Source organism: Budorcas taxicolor, chromosome 6 (genome assembly GCF_023091745.1).
Source record: "Budorcas taxicolor isolate Tak-1 chromosome 6, Takin1.1, whole genome shotgun sequence".
Lineage (NCBI taxonomy): Eukaryota > Metazoa > Chordata > Mammalia > Artiodactyla > Bovidae > Budorcas > Budorcas taxicolor.
In genome coordinates, this window is record NC_068915.1 from 101,663,106 (window position 1) to 101,689,354 (window position 26,249).

At 41.4% G+C, this 26,249-nt stretch overlaps 1 protein-coding gene across 1 annotated transcript; it reads right to left on the reverse strand.

The window, feature by feature from the left end:
* Positions 1-81: 81 nt before the first annotated feature.
* On the reverse strand, positions 82-25,891 carry SLC10A6 (solute carrier family 10 member 6). Its single transcript, XM_052642294.1, has 6 exons — positions 25,515-25,891; positions 13,511-13,629; positions 11,868-11,956; positions 8,644-8,819; positions 1,594-1,751; positions 82-296 (listed from the first exon to the last, which is right to left on the reverse strand). The coding sequence occupies exons 1-6, from the start codon at positions 25,889-25,891 to the stop codon at positions 82-84; spliced, it is 1,134 nt and encodes a 377-aa protein (XP_052498254.1).
* Positions 25,892-26,249: the final 358 nt, after the last annotated feature.

Here is a 26,249-nt window from a genome sequence, read left to right on the forward strand (position 1 = left end):
TTGCCAACAGGATTCACTCATCAGCTCTGCACTGTCTGCCGGCCGCTGAGGAAGGCAAGGAGTAGTCAAACCAACAAGCCCCTACTTGGCATGTGAGATGTCACCAGTTGGCGTCGGAGCCCCATGAAGATCCACGGGTCCTGATGGCCCAGGACTTAGAGTGGCTTCTTCATTCATCTCCAAGAAAGCAGTGGTCTCTTTGGAAGAAGTGGATTTCTTCCTACGGCGGGCTTCTTGACAACCTGGCTTCTCGTTTCCATGTTTGTTCTTCACTCTCCTCTTGTACATCTTATATGCTAAATGTTAAAGCACACCAGTATTTAAAAATCACTTTGGCAAAGACTATAATTTGGTAACATTGTACACGGGTCAAAACTTTGGGGGTTTGTTTGCTTTGGATCACGTATGTATAAACACATGGGGAAAAAGAGGAAGAAGAGAAAACTAGAACAAAATAATTCAGTGTATCAGGATGCTATTTCTGTCTGGAATAAAACTTCTGTGACTGAGACGCTCAGCAGATTGCTGACAACTCATCCATACATCCATCTATCCGTCCGTTCATCCAGTCAGTCATTCATTCAGTTAGTCAGCAACTCCTGTGGATTGCTTACTATGGATCAGGTGCTCCCCTGGTGCTTTTGTGACTGGGAATGGACCAAGCATATTCCTTCAAAATCAGTCTCACCATCAGACGTTATTAAAATTTGGATCTAAGACCAGGGTTTTACTCTTCTAGAATATATCTTGTGGAAAATTAAACCCTGGTGTTCCTTATACTGATTATTCTATCAGTAATCAGTATATAATCAGTTATATCAGTAATCTTTGAGTCTTAGTCAAATTTGTTCTGTGACAACAATAAAAAAAATTTACAATGGCTAAGATTAATCTATCAATCTATATATTTTAAATTTAACTTCTGTGAACCTGTATAATGATAGGGATAGGTAAGCACATATGTGCTGTGCTGTGCTTAGTAGCTCAGTCATGTCCGACTCTTTGCAACCTCTGGACTGTAGCCTGCCAGGCTCCTCTGTCCATGGGACTCTCCAGGCAAGAATATTGCAGTGGGTTGCCATGCCTTCCTCCAGGGGATCTTCTCAACCCAGGGATCAAACCTGGGTTTCCCACATTGCAAGCAGATTCTTTACCCGTCTGAGCCACCAGGGAAGCCCAAGGACATATGTATATGGTTTTAAAAAATATATGTGTATGCATTATATTTCACAGCCATTTGGCACAATTCTTAGTCACAGAAGCACTGTGAAATAACATTTGGAATATTTCTTAATAAAACATAACAAATGTCATTTTTGAGATTAAATAATTGCTCATGGACAGTTCTGAGAGTGCATTGTTTTTTGCAAAGCATATTGGTTTATAAGCTCACTTCACAGTTTTTTTTTTAATATTTTCCTGTGAAACTTCCACCTGTAGCACAGGATCTCATTTACACATTTTATGTTCCCTAGAAATGTCACGCTAAAAATGTATCACAAGGGCAGTCCATGTAGATTCATGTTGAAAAAGGAGTTTGTGAACTGCGTGAACAATTTTCAGTCAAGCCTACTCACTGGGGGCTTTACGTACCAGCAACCATGAGAAACCCATCCAGCAGCTGGAAAAGTCCATAGGCCAATGTGAAGTTAAATATCTGGGCCAGTTGCTCTGCAGTGAAGGATAACTGCAGCATGGTTAAGCACATCTGAACATTCTGAGTTCCAGTTTCTAAGGAAATTGTCCTGCACCTACCAAGACAAAAATTGTATGCACCAGCAATAAGGACTATACAAAAATCTTCTCTTATGTATAGTAATAAGTGCAAGCCATGAGCTGAGACTACTAAAAATGCTTCAGTAATTATTTGCTGAGTACCTACTCTGTAGTTGGTCTCTTAAGAAGCACCTCTTGAATGCTTCCCCTGGGGATCTGGGTGAAGACAAGATACACAGAAACAACACACCACCAAGCATGATGACCGGTCAGGGAGATGGTGTAGAAATTCACCAGTAAATTAGAGAAGGCTTCACAGAAGGGTGGGATTAAAGGGTGGAAAGAGAGAAAGAGGCGTTTAATGTGGGAAAATGGTTGTTCAGGGACAGATATGAGTGTGGCCTGGTCAGTAAGCACTGCTTGTGCTCTATGCCAGCCTGTGGGAAGTGAAGGACGAGGAGGTGAGGATGGAAAATTGAGTCAGAGACAAAACAGCATAAACTAAAGAATCTGCCTGCCAATGCAGGAGACTCAGCCTCCATCCCTGGGTTGGGGAAATCCCCTGGAGAAGGAAATGGCAACCCACTCCAGGATTCTTGCCTACAAAATCCCATGGGCAGAGAAGCCTGGCAAGCAACAGCCTATGGGATCACAAAGAGTCGGACACGACTCAGCAACTAAACAGCGAAATAAATGACGCTTGAAAATAAACAGGGCTTCTCCAGTGTCTCAGTGAAGAATCTGCCTGCCAGTGCAGGCGATGTGGGTTCAATCCCTGCGTCAGGAAGATCCCACATGCTGCGGGACAACTAAGCCTGTGAGTCACGACTACTGAGCCAGTGCTTTAGAGCCCAGGAGCCACAACTGCTGAAACCCACTCCCCCCAGAGTCTGTGCTCCACAACAAGGGAACCCACCACGCTGAGAAGCCCATGCTCTGCAACTAGAGAGTAGCCCTCAAGGCAACGAAGACCCAGCATGGCCAAATAAAGAAATACAATTATTTTTCTAAAAAAGAAACATAAAAATCCTATGTGAAAACAAAATGTCTGCAATGAAGTCTTTGGCAAAAGGCTTTAGTAATAAGTTTTGTCTACTTTTCTCTGTTTGATTTGTTTTCAAAGGAAGAGAGGAAGAAAGGAAGAGCAGGAAGGAGAAAAAAGAAAAATCTAGGCAGGACCTTGGAGGCTGGGTTAGGCAGTTTCATCTTTTCCAATTTCCAAAGGGTGCCTTGAGGTTTTCACAGATGGCAGAAGATAGGACAGAGGCATTTGATAAGGCAGCGCCTCGACACAAACTGGCTTCCCAGGTGGCTGTAGTGGCAAAGAACCTGCCTGCCAATTCAGGAGACTTAGAGACAAGGGTTCAATCCCTGGGTCCGGAAGATCCCCTGGAGAAGGGCACGGCAACTCGCTCCAGTATTCTTGTCTGGAGAATCCCATGGACAGAGGATCCTGGTGGGTTGTGGTCCATGGGGTTGCAAAGAATCGAACATGATGGATGCGACTTAGTACGCTATGCAAACTGGACTGAGATGCAACGGTAACAAGGGTGTGTAATGTGGGAGTAAACCTATTATCACTAGTACAGGGCAAATTCAGTGGCCCTGATTTTATTTCTAATTATCCTGTTCCTTGTTATGCTTTCTCCAGATTACTCTCACTTCTTTCAAAGACCTTGTCCATAACTTGACATGATTAAGCTACACAGCTGTACCTCACACCTGGACCATTCACAAAGCGAATGCAGTATCTCAGTCCTGATATTTCTCAAGCCATCAAGTGTGGGAAAAAAAAAACAAGACTGTTGACTACACTCTGCCATAGGAATCCTTCTCTCCAGACTCAACTATATTTCAAATCCTCAACAGTCTGTGTTCTTAAGGACAGTCAGCCCATGGATTCAACCAACCTCAGATCAAAAATATTTTGGAAAAGAAAAATTCTGCAAGGTTTCTAAAAGCAAAACTTGAACTTGCCTTGCAGGCAACTATTTATATAACATTTACATTGTATTAGGTACTATAAGTAATCTAGAGACAAGTATATGGAAGATGTGCATGCGTGCTCAGTGACTAAGTTGTATCCAAGTCGTTTGCAATCTCATGGACTGTAACCCACCAGGCTCCTCTGTCCATGGGATTTCTCAAGCAAAAATACTGGAGCGGGTTGCCATGCCCTCCTCCAGGGGATATTCCCGACCCAGGAATTGAACCCATGTTTCCTGTACTGCAGGTGGATCCCTTACCATTGAGCCACCTGGGAAGACCTATGGAAGATGTACATAGGTTAAACGCAAATACTGTGTTCTTTTATATAAGGAAGTTGAGCATCCTTGGAGTCTGGTATCTTCAGGGGATCTTGGAACCAGCCCCCTGCAGATAGGGCTGTACTGACCTTGTAAATAAACCCAGGTCCGAATCTTAACTCTGCCACATTCTGGTTCTATGAACTGGGTCAGGTTACTTCTCCAAAGGATTTGCTCATCTGTAGAATGGGTAACCAAGAGTATCTACCTCTTAGACTTGCAGCAAGAAGTAAATGAGATACACTTGGCAGAGCCTCACCAAGGATTTGGTACCATCCGGAATGTTTCCCAAGTAGACAAAAATGTAAAGCTGATTAAAAATCTCCCACTTCATGTTTTTAAATACATATATATGTCTATTCTGTTTCTTGAATAAAATTTTACCAAGGATCAAAAGAAGAAACCCTAGAATTTAAATGGGAAGATCTACATATCACAGTGGATTTCGTCTTAAACTGACAATGTGCTGTGCTAAGTTGCTTCAGTCGTGTCTGACTCTTTGTAACCCTATGGACAGTAGCCTGCCAGGCTCCTCTGTCCATGGAATTCTCCAGGCAAGAATACTGGAGTGGGTTGCCATTACCTACTCCAGGGGATCTTCCCGACCCAGGGATCAAACCCATGTCACTCTCCTCTCCTGCATTGGCAGGCAGATTCTTTACCACTAGCACCACCTGGGAATCCCCAACAATGTTTAGGTTGTAAACAAAGTACCAGTTAACATGAAAAAAAAAAAATTCCCAAACGTCACTTTGGGAATTTAACGGCACAATTTATTTTTCAATAATAATTTTCTGATTTTAAAAGTAGTACATATTCATTATTCATCAAAAAAATTAGATAATATATCAAGGAAATATTAAGAAACTAAAATTACTCTCCATCCCACTACTCAAAATTAAACACTTATCGTAGTGGTGGTTTAGTAACTCAGTTGTGTCTGACTCTTTGAGAGCCCATGAACTATAGCCTGCCTTCCAAGCTCTGCTGACCATGGAATTTTCCAGGCAAGAATACTGGAGTGGGTTGTCATTTCCTTCTCCAGGGGATCTTCCTAACCCAGGGACCAAAACCCATTTCTCCTGCATTGCAGGCGGTCTCCTGCATTGTAGGCAGATTCTTTACTGACTGAGCCATGAGGGAAGCCAAAATATTTATTTGTTTATGTGTCTGCACAGAATTTTAGTAGTGACATGCAAACTTAAGGCTGCAGCTTGTAGGATCTACTTCCCTGGCCAGGGATTGAACCCAGGCCCTCTGCATTGGGAGTGAGGAGTATTAGCCACTGGACAACCAGGAAAGTCCAATTAGCCTATGGTATATTTCGTCCAGTATTTTTTAAGCATAAAATTCTTCTATTTTCTTCTACAAATGGGAATCAAAATGCATATTGTTTCCTGCTCTTTTTAAACTTATTTCTAGTATTTTCCAAAAGCATTAAATGGATGAATTATAGTACTCACATAGACATAGTCATGAATTAAATATCTCTCTTTTGTCAGATATTTAAACTGTCTCTATTTTTTATATTCACACATAACACTGAAATTAATATCCTTGCACATCAGTATTTGTGTATTTATCTGATTTGCTAGCTTAAGGACAGATTTCTAGAAATAAAGTCACTGAATTAATAGCTATAAATATTTATAAGGCTGTTGATATGACTAAATAGCCTTCCAGAGAGTTTGTGCCAAATTATGTTCCAGCCAACACTGTATGATAATGTTCATCTCATCGACAGGCAAAACAGTATGGAGTGTTATCATTTGTAATATTTTATAATGTTTATTTCATGTAAGGATGGGCATGATAAAGGCCAAAAATGGTAAGGACCTAACAGAAGCAGAAGAGATTAAGAAGAGGGGGCAAGAATACACAGAAGAACTATACAAAAAAATCTTAATTACCCAAATAACCACAATGGTATGGTCACTCACCTAGAACCAGACATCCTGGAATGTGAAATCAAGTGGACCTTAGGAAGCACTACTACTCTTAAAGCTAACAGAGGTGATGGAATTCCAGTTGAAGCTATTTAAAATCCTAAAAGATGATGCTGTTAAAGTGCTGCACTTTATGTGAGCAAATTTGGAAAACTCAGCAGTGGCCACTGGGTCAGTTTTCATTCCAACCCCAAAGAACTACCGCTAAGTCACTTCAGTCGTGTCCGACTCTGTGCGACCCCATAGACAGCAGCCCACCAGGCTCCCCTGTCTCTGGGATTCTCCAGGCAAGAACACTGGAGTGGGTTGCCATTTTCTTCTCCAATGCATGAAAGTGAAAAGTGAAAGGGAAGTCGCTCAGTCGTGTCCAACCCTCAGCGACCCCATGGACTGCAGCCTACCAGGCTCTTCCGTCCATGGGATTTTCCAGGCAAGAGTACTGGAGTGGGGTGCCATTGCCTTCTCCAATCCCAAAGAAAGACAATGCCAAAAAATGTTCAAACCATACAATTGCACTCATTTCACATGCTAGCAAGGTTATGTTCAAAATCCTTCAAGCTTGGCTTCAGTAGTATATGAATCAAGAACTTCCAGGTGTACAAGCTGGATTCAGAAAAGGCAGAGGAGCCAGAGATCAATTTGCCAACATTCACTGGATCACAGAAAAAGAAAGAGAATTCCAGAAAAAAAGGCTACTTTGTTTCACTGACTATACTAAAACTTTTGACTATGTGGATCACAACCAACTGGAAAATTCTTTAAGAGATGGGAATACCAGACCACCTTACCTGCCTCCTTAGAAACCTGTATGTAGGTCAAGAAGCAACAGTTAGGACCAGATATGGAATAATGAAATGGTTCAAAGTTGGGAAAGGAATATGACAAGGCTGTATATTTTTACCCTGCTTATTTAACTTATATGCAGAGTACATCATGTGAAATGCCTGACTGGGTGAATCACAAGCTGGAATCATGATTGCCAGGAGAAATTTCAACAACTTCAGATATGCAAATGATACCACTCTAATGGCAAAAAGTAAAGAGGAACTAAGATTTCTTGATGAGGGTGAAAGAGGAGAGTGAAAAAACTGGCTGAAAACTCAACATTCAAAAAACTAAGAGCATGGCATCTGGTCCCATCACTTCATGGGAAATAGATGGGAAAACAGTGGAAACAGTGTCAGACTTTATTTTTCTGGGCTCCAAAATCACTGCAGATGTTGACTACAGCCATGAAATTAAAAGACGCTTACTCCTTGGAAGGAAAGTTATGACCAACCCAGATAGCATATTGAAAAGCAGAGATATCACTTTGTCAGTAAAGGTCTGTCTAGTCAAGGCTATGGTTTTTCCAGTAGTCATGTATGGATGTGAGAGTTGGACTATAAAGAAAGCTGAGTGCCAAAGAACTGATGCTTTTGAACTGTGGTGTTGGAGAAGACTCTTGAGAGTCCCTTGGACTGCAAGGAGATGCAACCAGTCCATCCTAAAGGAAATCAGTCCTGAATATTCATTAGAAGGACTGATGTTAAAGCTGAAACTCCAATACTTTGGCCACCTGATGCAAAGAGCTGACTCATTTGAAAAGACCCTGATGCTGGGAAAGATTGAGGGCAGGAGGAGAAGGGGATGACAGAGGATGAGATAGTTGGATGTCATCACTGACTCAATGGACATGGGTTTGGGTGGACTCCAGGACTTGGTGATGGACAGGGAGGCCTGGTGTGCTGCCGTTCATGGGGTCGCAAATAATCGGACATGACTGAGTGAACTGAACTGAACTGAACTGATGTTGAAGTTCCAATACTCTGGCCACCTGATGCGAAGAACTGATTCATTCGAAAAGAAACTGATATTGAGAAAGATTGAAGGCAGGAGGAGGAGATGACAGAGGATAAGATGGTTAGATGGCATCACTGATTCATGGTACATGAGTTTGAGCAAACTCTGGGAGATAGTGGAGGACAGGGAAGCCTGACATGGTGCAGTCAATGGGGTTGCAAACAGTCGGACACAACTTAGTGACTGAACAAGAACAACAGTATTTATGTATTATATGCCCCATATTGTAATGATAATATTTAAGATAAATTCCTATTGTATTTCTCGAATTTGTCCTATCTCCTCTTGCCTTTATAAACAGCACTTTTTAAAAATTTAGCACAAACAACAGATATATGCTTAATCTTTGAATCCCTGCTCATCCTCTAGAATGATCTCTATATTTAGTGAAACCATCTCACCCATCCTCTTAAACTATCAGACTAAGAAGAGAAGTATGTCCAGATTGCAACAAGTGGTTTGAAACCAAGGCCAAATTGATGGGAAGTTGTAATTTTTGAAATTAGGATTGGCATATTGACACCATTAATGAATGATCCCTGGGTTGGGAAGATCCCCTGGAGAAGGGAAAGGCTACCCACTCCAGTATTCTGGCCTGGTGAATTCCATGGACTATAAAGTCGGACACAACTGAATGACTTTCACTTTCACTTTTTCATTTATGTGAAGAATTACTATGATCTTTCCACTGCCTTTACGGTGAGTTGTCCTGTTCCATCCACTTTATAAGGCAAAACTTTTTGTGCTTCCAGACAGACAGGCAACAAAGTCTGCCAACAGCAGTGTGTTTAATTTGTCCTCTCTATAAAAGTTTATGGATAATTTAACTGTACCTCTGCCAAGATTGGTGGGTAAGAAGTGCCAGGAGAAAGCCTGTGACATGGCCAATCAAAGGAAAGATGAAACTGATCATCAGAAGAATGATGTCTGTACTCCAAAATTCTTTTATCAGCGCCACACCAGCCACTGTGACGACCAAAAAGAGGAGTCCACCAGCAATGGCCCCAATCTAAGACAAATCAATAAAAGAGGTATGCGTGAACATCACGGTCTTTTTACAAAGTCCATCACTGCTCTAAAAGCCTTGAAACCTAGAAGAGAGGAACAAAGAGAGGACTTAGAGAACCACCAAATCCTATGTCATTTTACAGAGGTCCAACGTGGTCAAGTGACTTAGCTGAGGAGCTAGAATTCAATGAAGCTCAACACAAACTGACGTCTTCTTATTTTATGATTGGTACCTTTTTCCTTTCAAGTGGAGGATTTTGCCAGAAGAATTGGGTAGTGAGATTTTTCATGGATAGGACAAATTTGTGAAATAAGGGGAAAATATGTTAATAAGCATCCAACACCTCTACACACGGGGCTTCCCTGGCGGTACTAGCAGTAAAGAATCTGCCTGCAGTGCAGGAGACATGAGAGACGTTCGATCCCTGGGTCGGGAAGATCCCCTGGAGGCGGAAGTGGCAACCCACTCCAGTATCCTTGCCTGAAGCATTCCATGGACAGACTGAGCTCCTCTACACACAACCTCTTGGACCCCACCCTGGAATCTGTTGTCTGAGATCTGCCCTGCCTGACCATCCACAACTGTTTTCCCACCACCCCCTCAACTGCCAGAGACTTCTTACAGCATTGACTCCTGTGCTTCTCTCCACCAAATGAAATTTACCGATGCTTCATTAGACCACCTGAGCTAATATTAATGTAATATGAGAGGTACTGACAGATATCTCTATCCTCTCCCAAATGAATACTCTCATACTTTTGTTGTCCAACAGAAATAAAAATTAAACAAAATTTTTTTCCAAGAAAGGAAGCGAGACCCAGAATATTGGCGGAAAATCAGGATCTTGGCAAGTTGCCACTCACATCATGTACACAGCAAACTCTGCACCCAGCGACAGCATCAACTTTGATTTTAAATGATTCACGGTATGGAGAACCAAAACAAAATAAAAACAACCCAGTGTACCTTAGGTGTGTCCTGGGGTCAAAATCAGGAAACACTGGGCCTCCGCCTAACTGAAGATGCTGCAACACACAAAGGCCTCTGAACTTTCTACCAAGAGAGGGATCTCAGAGTTTAAAATTTACCAAAAGCAACTTGTCCAGCAAATGAATCAGATCTATGTTGATGTCTGGCAGAAACCAACACAATTCTATAAAGCAATTATCCTTCAATTAAAAACTAAATAAATTTAAAATTAAAAGAAAATGAATCAGATCTAAAATGAAAAGAGGACTAGGAACAGAGAATGAAGACATCCCAATATAATGATTAAAGTGTCCTAATTTTAATGAAGATACTCTAAAATATAGTTATGCACATTATTAAATATTTTCTGCCACAACTCCTATGGAACAGCCAAAGGGTTTTGAATTTGCTCTTTACAAACATATAGAAAATACTTCTCCAATGACACCAATGAACTAGTAGAGGATTTGGAAATGCCAAAATCATTATTTTTTTTGTTAGGTACTCTTTTAACGAAGTAATTCAAAATAGAGTACTTGAAAAGTAAGAGGTTCCTGGGACTCCTCTGGTGGTCCATTGGTTAAGAATCTGCCTTCCAATGCAGGGGACACAGGTTTGACCCCCTGGTCAGGGAACTAAGATCCTACATTCCACAGGGCAACTGCTGAGCCTGTGTGCCACAACTAGAGAGCAACCCACGTGTCACAACTAAGAACCGACACGGCCAAAAATAAAAAGGAAGAGGTTCCCGTGATCATACTCTTTCCTGTGGTTTTGTAAACAAAATTATAACCACCCACTGCCACCCTGGAAATTTTCTCCTACTGAAATAACAGTAAAGTCACCATGTCCAATCCACACGTGTACCATTTCATCCTTCCCCCAGTTCCCTGTGCCCGACTGAGTTGTCTGCCTCTCAACCTCTCTTCTCTCATTCTCCACCCCCTGGAGGAAGGGTGGGAGTGGTTCAGTCTCACGCCAAAGTGGAGAAGAGCATCCATGCAGGCGAACGGAGTGGCATGTTCTGCCAGGTACAGCAAAGCACCAAGCTTAAGCTGAACCAACGCATAATCCTCAAACTAAAAGGAGCTGAGATTTCATTTGCTGAAAGTCCAACTAGCTCCAAATTCTTCTTTAGCTCCAAATATTTCTTTCTTTATAAATACAAAAAATAACTAAAACATTTTTTAAATCTTCATGGAAGCAGCATATATTAAAAGGGTAAAAGCATATATCTTCTAAAACAATACATACTTGGAGTCCTAGGGGAGGGACACCATTGTTGAGAATGCCTTCTTTCAAGCCAGATAATTTTTAAAAGCCATTTAACGAGGACATTTGCTTGTTTCTCCAATAAACTAAAGACAACCCTAAGGAACTATATTTAATGTCCTTGAATAACCCATAATGAAAAAGAATATAAAAATGAATATATATATATGTAAAACTGAGTCATTCTGCTGTACACCAGAAATTAACACAACATCATAAATCAACTATACTTCAATCAAAAAAACAAAAAAAAGACAACCCTGGAAAGTCAAGAGGAGGTAAGAGATCCCATTTCCCATCATTCCTCAACACATTCTGGATGATTTCATTTTGACAGTGATTTGTGTGGTCAGAAGTCATTGCTTGTGTGTACAAACTCCATCTTTAGAGGCTCCTCCAGGAATGCATCTGAAAGACAGCGCTGCTCCCTGCTCTTCCAGGAAACCAGCCACATCCTAAACATTGGGCCCCATTTCATGCAGCCTTGAGCAGCCTTCGCTGGAGAGCACCATGTGAACTCTTATGAGTGAATGGGCACTCTCTGTCCACACGCAGGCCTAAGCTTTTCTGCCCCTGAAGCATGAGTTCCATGCTTTGCAGGATGTCATAAGCCTCAATGTAGGGGCCCACCGAAGTGATAAGGCAAGCCTTAGACTGGAGGAAATAGGGCGACTGGATACAAAAATGCAGGGCATGTAAAGAAAATTACTGGGTGTGGGCTGTATTCTACTGGTCTGTTTGTTCTGGTGGTTGCCTACATCTGTTTGTCAAGTCTCGGTGTCTGAAATGTCCCATGGGATTCCTTACCTTAATAATAATTTTGGATTGTTTTGGCCACCTATAATTCACATAGATACCAAAGGCCACAGGAATGATCAGGCACACAAGAGTGATTCCTGAAGAGAAGAAACATCTGTCAGATAATAGGTATCCTTTCTCTACCCTTACCTCCCAGGCCTCAACAATTTATGTCTGTTTCATTTATATAAAAACTTTAATTAAAGCAACATTTTGTTTCTGCATCCACCTCCAAAAAATTTTTTAATCTTTGAAAGACAGTCTTTGAAGGGCATATGATAGCACTGAATGCCATCATATATTTCTCTCGGATCCTTCAACAAGCATATGGGATTTGAGTGACAACTGAAAACGTAAAGATTAGAAAACAGATGGACCCTTTTGTGTCTTCAAAATTCTTCGGTTGCTATGTATGGGGTCACCACTCTACAACTACAGCTATTATTTCTCCTATTTGAAGCCAATGAGTGACTTGCTTTGCAAAGAATCCCTATTGCAAAACAAACACACCACCTGTTTTAGAAACCAAAGCAAGTTCTCATACTTTCACTTGTAACCAGGTAACCCATAGGCAGGTAGAGAAATACATCAATACATCGTTTCGTGAACACAAGCAAATGAAGACATTGAAGGCAGGCTCAATACAGCAGACGTCTACTTGCCAGACAGGAGCCATACACTGACATTTTCCAGGGCCACGTTCCAAATCTGCTCACTTGAAATACTAGCCAAAGCCACATAAGTCGCTTATAATATCTGGGGCTTAAACTGTATGCAAGTGCCTATTATTATATATTATCAAAACAGAAATCTATTAAATCTTAGTAATATGAAGAAGTTACACATAAAACTATGATTTCTAAATTAAGATTTCACTCAAATTTTACAATTCAATGGGCTTCAGCTGTCAGGATGTGGCTCTGTTTTGAACTATGGGCCATGGGTTGTAAGCCCTTGAAACTCCAGATTGACACTTTGGAGTTCAAGAACCACATTTTCTAATAATTCTTCAAAAATTCTGATCAAACCAGGATAGACATATCATCTCACCAAGTTTTTCCTCCAAGCTGAGTAAGTTCACAGAGCTCTCTTAAGAAAAGACAGAGTTTAAGGAGATGATGAAGGAGATATGGGTGTGGTTGTGATGTGTGGATATGCTTTAACAGTTAATAAGAATTGTTTGTGTTGATCAGTAAAGAAGTCGAGGCTCACAGGCAATGTGACAGATGAAACTGGGGGAACTAAGGTCTCATAAGAGTCACTGAGATGCAGTCAACCTGTGGGTCACAAGGAGTCAAACTACTTTCTAGTGAATTATATAAGGAGAGTTTGTTTGTTTTTAATAAGTGAGTTTTCTGACTTTATTTTCAAAACTAAACACTTGTAGGCATTAAGAACTTGGACTTTGCAGTCAGATTCCAGAGTCAGAAATCAAGTTCTACACTTAGCAGGTGCACAACCTTGGTGAAGTGAGTTCACCTGTTTCTGAAAATACAAGAAGTGGAACTGGTAATAGAATCTATTCTGTTGGGTTATGTGGAGAATTAAATTAGATATATGTAGAATCCCCTGTATAAAGCAGACACACACTAAACACAGCTGTTATTATTACCATCACTATTACTACTTCATGTCACAAGCCCAATACAGACCTATGTTCTGATATGGAATCGTGAGATTCTGCTCGAGGTTCCAGGACAAGGTGTAGAGATAAAGGCAGAGTGGCATCATTCCCAGGGCAGCCACTGTGGAACAGGTTGTCATACTGATGCTGAAAGTAAAATTAAAGTCATGCTTACAAGGGAGGTTTTGAAATAAAGGATTTAATCCTTAACCAAAACAACTTCTGAGGCACAACTTCTTACACATGATATAAGGTAATTTACTTGAAACTCCCTCCTGTCTTATTCAACAAATGATGCCTGGATTTGTGGTCTAGAAAAAGATTTCCGGCAGTTCTGGTCATCTATCAATTAATTCATATTTTATGAACATTTTCTTGTCCTAAATGTTCTGATAGTCACTGTAAGGATTCATTTTTTTCTTATACAGTTCTTCTTTATTTATACATAACCCATAGGCAATAAGATTTCATTTTAAAGTATCTTTAGTGAGGAATTCCCTGGTGGTCCACCGGCTGAGACTGAGCTCCCAATGCACGGGCCCCACGTTTGATCCCTGGACAAGGAACAAGTTCCCACGTGTCACAACTATAGATCCCACGTGCCGCAACTAAGACCCAACACAGCCAATTAAAAAAAAAGTTTCTTTAGTAAATGTGACTATGCTATTCTATTTCCAGAATATTTTCATCACCTCCAAAAGAAGCTCCACCCCATTAGCAGTCCCTCCCCATTCCTTTCTTCCTCCTCCCCTGACAACCAGGAATCTACTTTCTAATCTATGGTTTAATATGTCAAAATTTTCCCACTTTTATACCAATTCAGAGAGGGAGCCAAGAAGTCTTATCTGGGTCCTGAAGTTATAATGTTTCAAAAAACAGGGACGGAGCCAAAAGATGCCAGGCTATATTCAAGATTGCTTATTCCTTCTGACCAATGGTCTTCGCACCGGCTTACTCTTTCTGTCTATAGGATTTTGTCCCTATTTGGGTGATAAAATCAACAAGAAAATGAATCAGTAAAATTAGAGGTGTGTGGCAGAAAGTGAAGAGGAACTAAAAAGCTTCTTGATGAAAGTGAAAGAAGAGAATGAAAAAGTTGGCTTAAAGCTCAACATTCAGAAAACTAAGATCATGGCATCTGGTCCCATCACTTCATGGCAAATAGATGGCGAAACAGTGTAAACAGTGTCAGACTTTATTTTTGGGGGCTCCAAAATCACTGCAGATGGTGATTGCAGCCATGAAATTAAAAGACGCTTACTCCTTGGAAGAAAAGTTATGACCAACCTAGATAGCATATTCAAAAGCAGAGACATTACTTTGCCTACAAAGGTCTGTCTAGTCAAGGCTATGGTTTTTCCAGTAGTCATGTATGGATGTGAGAGTTGGACTGTGAAGAAAGCTGAGTGATGAAGAATTGATGCTTTTGGACTGTGGTGTTGGAGAAGACTCTTGAGAGTCCCTTGGACTGCAAGGAGATCCAACCAGTCCATTCTAAAGGAGATCAGTCCTGGGTGTTCTTTGGAAGGACTGATGCTAAAGCTGAAACTCCAATACTTTGGCCACCTCATGCAAAGAGTTGACTCATTGGAAAAGACTCTGATGCTGGGAGGGATTGGGGGCAGGAGGAGAAGGGGATAACAGAGGATAAGATGGCTGGATGGCATGGCCGACTCTATGGACATGAGTTTGAGTGAACTCCAGGAATCTGTGATGGACAGGGAGGACTGGTGTGCTGCAGTTCTTGGGGTCGCAAAGAGTCAGACATGACTGAGCAACTGAACTAACTGAACTGAACTAAACTGTGCTAAGTCACGTCTGACTCTTTGTGACCCTGTGGACTGTAGCCTGCCAGGCTCCTCTGACCATGGGATTCTCCAGGCAAGAATACTGGAGTGCATTGCCATGCCCTCCTCCAGGAGATCTTCCCAACTCAGGGATAGAACCCACGTCTCTTACATCTCCTGCATTGGCAGGCAGGTTCCTTACCACTAGCATCACCTGGGAAGCTCAAAGTTAGGGGAAATAAGATAAATGGAAGGGCCTCCCAGGTGGCACCTATGGTAAAAGAAACTGCCTGCCAATGCAGGAGTCATAAGAGACATGGGTTTGATTCCTGGGTCGGGAAGATCCCCTGCAGAAGGGCATGGCAGCCCACTCCAGTATTCTTGTCTGGAGAATCCCATGGACAGAGGAACCTGATGGGCTACATTCCATAGGGTTACAAAGAGTTGGACACAACTGAAGCAACTTGGCATGGATGCAAGGTAAATGGAAATGAGATATCCTTCAGGTCAACAAAATACTTTATCTTTAAAATTGCTAGGAAAATTATACAATCTGTTTATGAATGTACAAACTGTCTATAGACATGAATACTGCTGCTCTACTGATTAATTGAGGCACAGGAAACATCATACAACACAAACCAGGGATACAGCTAGAGTTTGTTCACTTTAACGCTAGCCCTCGAAAGTCAGAGAATGTTTTAATATTCACTATTTAGGTTCTCAGAGCAACCTGTCTTGCACGTAGTACATGCCTAACCTGTGTCTGTGGTGCAGATGGCTGAGAGACTGAGGCTTACTACCTCCCACCCCCAAGGAGAGGGGGAAGAGACCCTTCGCATGGCTAAGGTCAGCTGCAGAGAAAGCAAGGGTCCTCAGCACTTGATCAGGCCAGCAGGTCAACCATCACTCCTCCCCATACTATGAATCACCAATGTTTCCATTTAATTAAGTACCCTGCCTATAAAATAATCTGCCTGTGATGACTTTGACATTTTCTATCAAAAGAACAGTTGTGAGAGCCGAATGGTAAAGAAGGCATAGTGCTGAAGAATTGATGCTTTCGAACCGTGGTGCTGGAGAAGACTCTTGAGAGTTCCTTGGACAGCAAGGAGATCAAACCAGTCCATCTTAAAGGAAATCAACCCTGAATACTCATCGGAAGGATGCTGCAGCTCCAATACTTTGGTCACCTTCTGCAAACTCCATTGGAAAAGACCCTGATGCTGGGAAAGACTGAAGGCAGAAGGAGAAGAGGGAATCAGAGGATGAGATGGCTGGATGGCATCACCAACGCAATGGACATGAACTTGAGCAAACTCCAGAAGATGGTGAGGGACAGGCAGGCCTGGCGTGCTGCAGTCCATGGGGTCGCAAAGAGTTGGACATGACTGGGTGACTGAACAACAACAATCAGAAGAATGCTTATACTCCCAGAAAAGCAGCAATCATTATACTTCAGTGATATTAAAAGTACTCCTTCTGGGAACTTGGTCCCTGATGGTCCAGTGGTTATGACTCCATGCTTCTAATGCAGGGGGCCCGGGTTCAAGCTCTGGTCAGGGAATTAAGATCCCACATGCCATGTGGCATGGCAAAATAAATACTCCTTCTATACTCTCAATCATTGCCAGTAAAAATGCAAAATGGCACAAAACCTGGAAGGAGTTTGGCAACATCTAGCAAAACTTTGGCCACTTGCAAAGAGCTGACTCATTGGAAAAGACCATGATGCTGGGAAAGATTGAGGGCAAGAGGAGAAGGGGACAGAGGATGAGATGGTTGGTTGGCATCAATGACTCAATGGACATGAGTTTGAGCAAACTCCGGGAAATAGCGAAGGACAGAGAAGCCTGGCGTGCTGTAGTTCAAGGGATTGCAAAGAGTCGGAACAACTTAGCGACTGAATAACAACAGCAAGCAAAATTACACATGTGTTTACCCTTTGATTCAACAATCCCCCATCTGGGAATCTAACCCAAAGATGCACCGTCAAATATTTGGCTGACTGATGACCCTTTCAGAAAACTAGACTTAATTCACAAGTATTTGTATATATCATCCTTCTCCTCTCTGTTTTCATTTAAACATTCCTATTTCATGGTTGCTTGTTCATTGAATAGAGGTTAATTCTTTTTTCTTTTTAGAGCAATCACACAATACAACTTACTCTGTAGCATGGTTGCTTCTGCATTCTTTTCCACTTAATATCACAGTCATTTTCAGGACAGCAGATATAAGAAACTCACTTTTTTTTTTTTTTTTTTCAAAAGAACTGCAACATAAATATGCCAAAATTTCCTCAATTACTCCATTAATGATGAAAAATTGCTTTGAGTTTTCTTCTGTTATAAACAATGTTATAATAAGCATTCTTACACATATTTCACTTGAATAATTCTTTTCCTTCTGTAGAATAGATTCTCCAAAGTTGAATCACTATGTCAAAAGCCTGTTTTTCATTTTAATAGATACTACCAGATCACTTTCAAAAAATTTTATTATACTTCACAGTCTTCCCTACACTGGAGGTGATCAGTCCCTTCTACTTCCCATGAGAACACTGAATAATGCATCTCACTCTTCTTTTTTATACATCTGATTCTCTATGAGGTTGTGCTTTCCAATGTTTACTAGCCTCTTGGAAACCCCCTCACAACAGCCCTGCTTGTCCGATTTTTCTTTTCTCAATTTGCAGGAGCTATTTTAAAAGTAGGGTTGTTGTTCAGTCGCTAACCTATGTTCAACTCTTGGTGACCCCATGGACTGCTGTACATCAGGCTTCCTGGTCCTGCACTATTTCCCTGAGTTTGCCCAGATTCATGTCCATTGAGTCAGTGATGCTGTCTAACCGTCTCATCCTCTGCTGCCCTCTTCTCCTTTTGCCTTCAGTCTTTCCCAGCATAATTGTCTTTTCCAATGAGTCATCTCTTCGCATCAGGTGGCCAAAGTACTGGAGCTTCAGCTTCAGCATCAGTCTTTCCAGTGAATATTCAGGGTTGATTTCATATCATCAAATGTAATACAACATTTTTCCAAGCTTATATTTTAACTATGCTTATGACTTTTGCCACAATAATGAACACAGAGGTAGTCAAATCTGTCCATTTCCCCCCGCTCCCTGGCTTCTGAGTTCCCTGTTTTATTAGAGATCCCCCCTTCTCCTGAGGTTTTTCAAAGATTGCCCCCACTTTTTACTTTTTCATAGGTTTATATTCTACATTTATATTTTCAGCTCATCTAAAATTTGTAGTTTATATTGTATAAGGTATGAAACTGATCTATTGTCTTCTTTTACTTATTTGGCTGTGCTGGGTCTTAGTTGCAGCCCTTGGTATCTTTGCTTTAGGGCCTGTTCGCCACAAGAAGCCACCACCATCAGAAGCCTATGCTCTCCAATTAGAGTAGCCTCCACTTGCCGCAACTAGAGAAAAACCTTTGCAACAATGAAGACCCAGCACAACCTAAATAAATTAATAAAATAAAATAAAATAAAAACAATGAATGTTTGAGTTGGGCAAAGTCTTCTTCCTAACTGAAAAGCAAATTAAGGAAGAAAAGCAGTTTGCCACAGCTCAAATCTCTGTATCCACAAAGAGTGTGTCTGGGACACTTGCTAACTCCTAGTCTATGATAGTGCTACATTTCTGGCTCTTTCTACCACCACATGCTGAAAGGAAGTCCATACTACATCACTTTGATCTTGAACTTCTGGAGAACTAGCATAGTATTTTCCACCTGTATAGCTTTGGATCAAATCCCAGAAAGGTAGGGTTTCCCAGGTGGTGCATGGGTTAAAGAATCTGTCTGTAAGGCAGGAAGCACAGGTTCTATCCCTGGGTTGGGAAGAGCCCCTGGAGAAGGGAATGGCAACCCACTCCAGTACTTTTGCCTGGCGAATCCCATGGACTGAGGAGCCTGGTGGGCTACAGTCCATGGGGTCACAAAGAGTCAGACATGACTGAAGACAGTGAGCACGATGCATGCACCAAAAAGGTAGGATTGATGGCTGTGGGGAGCAAACTGTGAGATTCTATCAGACTCAGTCTAGACCCTTGATTACACAGGTGATGATTTCCACCCTTTACACAACTCACGCCCATCACATGCACAGCAACGGTCAAGGATGGATGGCAATCCATGACCCTGGTGCTCTGCCAACAATTATAAATACCAGCAAAGCTCGGAAAAGCACACAGTGAATGTGCATGAGTGCGATGCATAGTCATACCTTTTGTTTTACTGCCATGAAATTCCAATGCAGCATAAACAGAGGATGTGGCCAACTGGGTCTCTCAGCTATTCACCGAGGAAAATTGTTGGCAAAATCTGACTGCAGTATAACAAGATTCTGCTTGCACTAAGCAGAATGGCATCACTGTCCACAAACTATTATACAGAAAAATGAGACAGATTCAACAAGTCCAGACAAACAGGGAAATCCTGAACCTCCTTTAAAACATGGAAATTACATATCTGTACATTATACTAAAGTGTAGTGTCCATGGGTATACTACTTTGCAATGAGTTTAAATTATTCAATGGTTTTTAGCTTGAAACCAATAAACTCTGGGACGCTGACACTCAAAACTGTGAGAGAATACCTTTGCTTTCCCAATGAAAAAAAAAAACACTTATAAAATTATCTAGCTAGCCAGATGGACATGGAATATACTATAAGATCAGATCAATAGACTGGGCCCTAGAGATAGGTTCCAGGCCAGGTTTTTCATCCCCAAATATAAACATTACTCCTGTCTGCTGCTTCTCAAGAACAGTAATCAGCATTTATTGAGTACTACATGCTAAGACTTCATTACATACATTTTTCTCTTTTCATCTATAAAACAACTCTATGTGTGGGTATTATTTTCATTAGGAAAAAAATACTGAAGTATGTAGAGTTACAGACAGAACTTTATACTAAGTCACATGGATTCAATCTCAGTTCTGTCTCTCTTCTCTTCAGTTCTCCACCAGGCCCTGTTAAGCAGACCTGAAGAATCTGAAGTCCTATTTTCAGGGTCTCTGCTGAAGGATCAAGAGCTTCTTTAAAGTCAAAATTGGCCGCTGACTCTCTAGGCTCTACCACTATGAGTGCCCAGAATTCTTTCTTTGCTGCTGAGGACAAAAACATGTCCTCAGGGAAGAAGAGACTTCGTACATCAAAAGTTATCAAACTAGAGTTCCCAGGTGGCCTAGTGGCTAGGATCCCAGGCTATTGAGGCCAGAAGCCAGATTCAGTCCCTGGTTGGGGAACAGATCCTGCAATATCCTGAATGTACTTAATGCCACTGCGTGTACACTTAAAAATGTTAAAACGGTAACTGCTATGCTATCTATATTTACCACAATGGAAAAAAGGACCTCATATGACACGAACTTACCTATGAAACAGAAGCCGAGTCACAGACACGGAGAACAGACCTGTGGCTGCCAAGGGGGAGGCAGCAGGGAAGGGCCAGATTGGAAGTTTGGGATTAGCCGATGCAAACTATTGTATATAGAATGGGTCACCAAGGTCCTACTGTATAGAACAGGGAACTATATTCAATATCCTGCAATAAACTACAATGAAAAGAAAAGAAAAAGGGACCTCAGAGAGTCTAACCCATTACTTTCACAAATGAGGAAACAGTCCAGAAATGCAAATTGCTCAAAGACACACAGCTCCTTGAGCAGCACCTAAAACACAGACCTCTGACACAGTGCTCTTTTGCCTAACCTATATAATAATAATAATAACTTTATATATATACATATATGTGTGTGTGTATATATATTGTCTCATTCAATCCATGCAACAACCAGTGAGGTAGCTTATGTTTTCCCCTATTTTAGAAGTGAGTTTCCCTGATGAAATTAAAGCATACAAAATTTACATGACCTGTCAAGATGACCGAGTTAGTACGTGACTAGGACTTCAAGCTCCCAACGTGGGAGGCCCAGATTCAATCCCGGGTTGGAGAACTGAAAGGAAAGTTATGACCAACCTAGACAGCATATTCAAAAGCAGAGACATTACTTTTCCAACAAAGGTACATCTAGTCAAGGCTATGGTTTTTCCAGTAGTCTTGTATGGATGTGAGAGTTGGACTATAAAGAAAGCTGAGCACCGAAGAGTTGATGCTTTTGAACTGTGGTGTTGGAGAAGACTCTTGAGAGTCCCTTGGACTGCAAGGAGATCCAACCAGGCCATCCTAAAGGAGATCAGTCCTGAGTGTTCATTGGAAGGACTGATGTTGAAGCTGAAACTCCAATACTTTGGCTACCTGATGTGAAGAGCTGACTCATTTGAAAAGACCCTGATGCTGGAAGGGATAGGGGCAGGAGGAGAAGGGGATGACAGAGGATGAGATGGTTGGATGGCATCACCGATTCAATGGACATGGGTTTGGGAGGACTCCAGGAGTTGGTAATGGACATGGAGGCCAGGCATGCTGTGATTCATGGGGTCAAAAAGAGTTGGACATGACTGCGCTACTGAACTGAACTGAACTGGAGAAAGGGATCCCACATGTTGCAACTAAAGATCCCACATGCTGCAAAAGGACCAGGCACAGCTAAATAAATAAATTGAAAAAAAACTTTTTTATGCGTGGGATATGTTTAAAGAACAGTTAGTAGTCCATTCTTACAACAGACCAGCTGTGCTTAAGGGGTTAATGGGAAATAAACCTACAGAAGTCCATTAGACTTGAATTAGGTTCTATTCAATTTAGCAGGTGTTGAAAAGCCTTTATATGTATATATTCCTTTCTCCTCACAATACCACAAAGGAACTACTATGATTTCTAGTTATAAAAAAGAGGTCCCAAGTCAGGATATAAAGTCAAGCAGTCAAATCTCAGAGCCTATCTTAACCACTTACTACAAAACCACGATGGAGAGATGGAAGGCTCAGAGTACATTGCGAAAGTGCTGCAACTGGCCAAGAAAGGAACTCTGGGGCCTGAATAGAGGTGATGACAGTGGAGAGATAGGAAGCCACGTGCTGCGTGACACCAAGAGGCTGGGCTACAGTACGAGCCACAGGGCTGAGCGGAGGAGTAGAAGCATGGACGGAGTCACAGGGGGCTGCTAACAGGATGAGCCCAAGTGACTGGGAAGAGGACTGAGGTCAGCATCAGACGCTCAGAATACAGAAACTCAGCTGTGTCTGACTCTTTGCAACCTCATGGACTACAACCCACCAGGGTCCTCTGTCCACGGAATTCTCCAGACAAGAAGACTAGAGTGTGTAGCCATGCTCTTCTCCAAAGGATCTTCCCAACCGAGGGATCAAACCCGGGTCTCCTTCATTGCAGGTGGGTTCTTTACCATCTGAGCTACAAGATGCTGGACTAAATGCTCTTGGATTTCATCCAGTATGAAAAACAGAATTCCTATCAATGATGGTTTACTGAGTTTTGCTTAAAAATTATTTTTGTTGGTAATCAAGTAAGAAAAGCAATGAACTTGGATACTGTTTCAGTCAACAATACTGAGTTTCCAATTTATAATTTTTATAGAAAATTAAGATTTATTACTCTTGTATCTATAAGCTTTTGAAAATCTAGTATTTAGTCCCCATTTTAAAAGTTCATTTCTTGGAATTAAAAATTTTTTTACTTGACTTTTGTTTTGTTTCTTTGTTTGTGAGGCTTGAAATCAAAATTTTATAAGAAAAAGGGGGAAATAGCTAATATTCACTGTGTACCTACTATGTGCCTGGCACCCTGTATATGTATTTCCTACTTAAAATACAATCTCATGGGGAATAGGTAATTTTAACCTCATTTTACAAATGAGGCTTACAGGTTAAATAATATGACCAAAGTTAAAAGCCAATTAAGCAAAGTAAAATGAGCTTTACCTTTTACAGACTTCCTATTATTGGTGCTTTTATTATAATGTTGGCTAATAAGAGATGAAGATAAATGTTCTCTTTCCCAGAGGTATTTAAGAAGACTGTTTAAAGATGTATGCTCCTACCTAACTGTCCATCAACAGAGGAATGCGTAAAGATGTGGTACATACATACTATGGAATACTGCTCAGCCACAGAAAGGAACAAAATTGTGCCATTTGCAGAGAGATGGATGGCCCTAGAGACAATCACACAGAGTGAAGTAAGTCGGAAAGAGAAAAAACAAATACTGTATTAACACATATATGTGGAATTTAGAAAAATAGTACAGGTCAACTTGTTTGCAAAGCAGACACAGAGACACAGATGTAGCAAACAAAGGTACAGATACTAAGCAGGAAAGAAGGGGTTTAGGATGGACTGGGAGATTGGGATTGATATACACTACTATGTATAAATAGATAACTAATGAGAACAAACTGTAGAGCATAGGGAATGCTACTCGATGCTCTAAATGACCTAAAGTGCTCTAAGTGACCTAAATGGGAAGGAAATTCAAAAAAGTGGTGATTTAAGTAAACATATAGCTGACTCACTTTGCTATATAGCAGGAACTAACACAACATTGTAAAAGAACTATACTTCAATAAAAAATTTTTTCCAAAGATGTATGCTCATACTCAGAAGATCTCATTGTGCAAATACAGAGCATCGAAGAAAGTGCCCAAATTGCAGACTGATGAGAAACAGCTGTGACTTTAAATCTGAATTTTGCCATATTCAATTTGTAGCATTTGGCAATCTACTTAACCAATCTGAGACACAATTTTATCAGCTATAAAATTCAGAATTATAAAAGGTCATTTACAAGGTTATTTTGAGGGCCAAAGAAGAAGAGAAAGAGCCTATATGAAAGCATCAATCCCATGCCTGTTCAGGGTACTTAATAAATATGTGTCCTTTTTCTTTCCCAAAACTTGCAGTCCCTGGAATTTATCACTGTTATATAGACTCTGTGTAAAGAATATTTATCATTTCCCAATTATTATGTTAATGGTTAGCTTTACTGAATTTCATTTAGCAGTGCACATTGAAGGGGGAGGGTTTAAATGAGCGAGGCAAGTGATTCATTTTAAATCTTTGATAAGTGGGTAACTAAAAACATAACCATATGAAAATTAATTATTGGTCTGCTTGGCATGAACCCATTAAGATTTATAGGTGAAATAAGTTCCAAATGCTAAACACTGAGCACATGCAGGAAACTAGAAACCCATACCTGCAGCTGACTCACTAACGGCAACTCCCAGCAAAGTCAGCACCTCTGATTCATTCATTCATTGTATAATAAATTTCAACTAAATGGCATAGATATCGAACAAAGATTTTAATTTATAAGTAGGTCTTTCCCAGGGCAAAAGGTGAAACAGCTTGTTCATAAGTAAGCAAAGATTCTAGAAAGACCACTGCTTTGTAGCCCTTTCATTTTTATAATTGTGACTCCATCGTTTCCTCAAATGCCCTTTTTTTCCCCCTCGTCGAAACAAGTACTCCGAAATATATGTGATTAACTCATTTCCATTAAAGTGTAAATGAAGGATACTCCCCGGGGGTATTCAACTACACTGTAACTGGAAACAAGGTCATTGACCTAAATGGAAGGAATGAGATTCTAGTAGTGAATGCTAAGCCACAAAAAAGTTTTAGTCATAAGAATCTTTGTGTTACTCCACAAGGCAACTCAACAGGCCTCTTAAAACAGGATACCCCTGAAGTGCCCTTATCCAATCCCCCAAAATACTGATCTCACAAAGTAGGTGCTCATGAGGGTCCCGAGGCCCTCATTGTGCTGATGCGGACACCACCATCACCACCACTAAAATAGCAACCACTTTCTGGGAGTCTGATCCTATTGTGAAATTAGGACTGTTGTTAAAGCCACCAGCACGGGTGAGAATGAGTTCACGCCTAGGAAGGGCCACTGGGTAAGCAGGAGACGTGACTTCACTACTGTGTATGAGCCCAACCCCTTTACTCAGAAAAGAATAACAGTTGCCAGTAAAACAGAGGACAGTCACAGCAAAGTTAATCTTAAATTCAAAAAGGAACGTCCTGGGGACTCCCTGGTGGTTTAGGGGCTTAGACTCCCCACTTCCACTGCAGGAGGTGTGGGTTCGATCTGAGGTCTGGGAACTAAGATCCCACATGCTGTGTGGTGTGGCCAAAAATCAAGGGGGAAAAAAAATGAAAGTCCTTCTGGGACTGAACAAGTCTCTGTAAAATGTTTCCCACTGGAAACTCTATCTAGATTGGCAGAGTTTTTAACACAACCATGTAAGCCTCCCACACCCACCCCAGGCAGGGGAAGACAGCTGAGCTTCCCTCATGTAACTTACCTGAGATCCATATCTCCATCCACCCAGAAGGTGAAAATGTTTGAGACGGTTCCCCCTGGGCAACATCCCATGATGAGGACAGCTATAGCTTGGAGCGGCTTCAGAGAGAAGCTGATGATCAGGAGGTAGGCGATGAGAGGCATGAGCCCAAACTGGCAGAGCAGTCCCACAGCGATGCCCCAGGGTCTCCTGATGTGTCCCCAGAGCTTCCGGACCTCCACAGAGCATCCCAAGGAGAACATCAGTAGGCCAATCATCAGGGCCGACACCACTGTGAATACGAGTTCCAGGTTCCTGTAGGCCTTCACCCCCTCTGGCAGCTCCTCCACCGAACTGTTGGCCAGGCAGGCCGAGCTGCTGGAACAATTTGCTCTCATCTCCTTATCTCCTTAAGGCAGCATCACAAATGAACGTCCTGCTGTAATGGCTGGGCAGGTCTATCCTGCTGTATTTTGTAATAATGCCACCAAGTCACACGTGGAAGATCATTCCAGGGGCCAAGGGCCAGCCAGGTGATTCATCCTGAATTGGTCAACTTATTCACAAGTGGTATTATAATAGTAATTATCATGGCCAGGAAACATAATAAACTGTGGTAAGGAAGGCTTTCCACATCTACTGATATTTACCGGTAAACATTCAAGTGAAATGAGACAAGCAAACTTACTGTCAAGTGGAGCAACTGGTGCACCATCAGCAATCATGTTGGGTTCCAGGAAAGGAAGCTGGTTGACA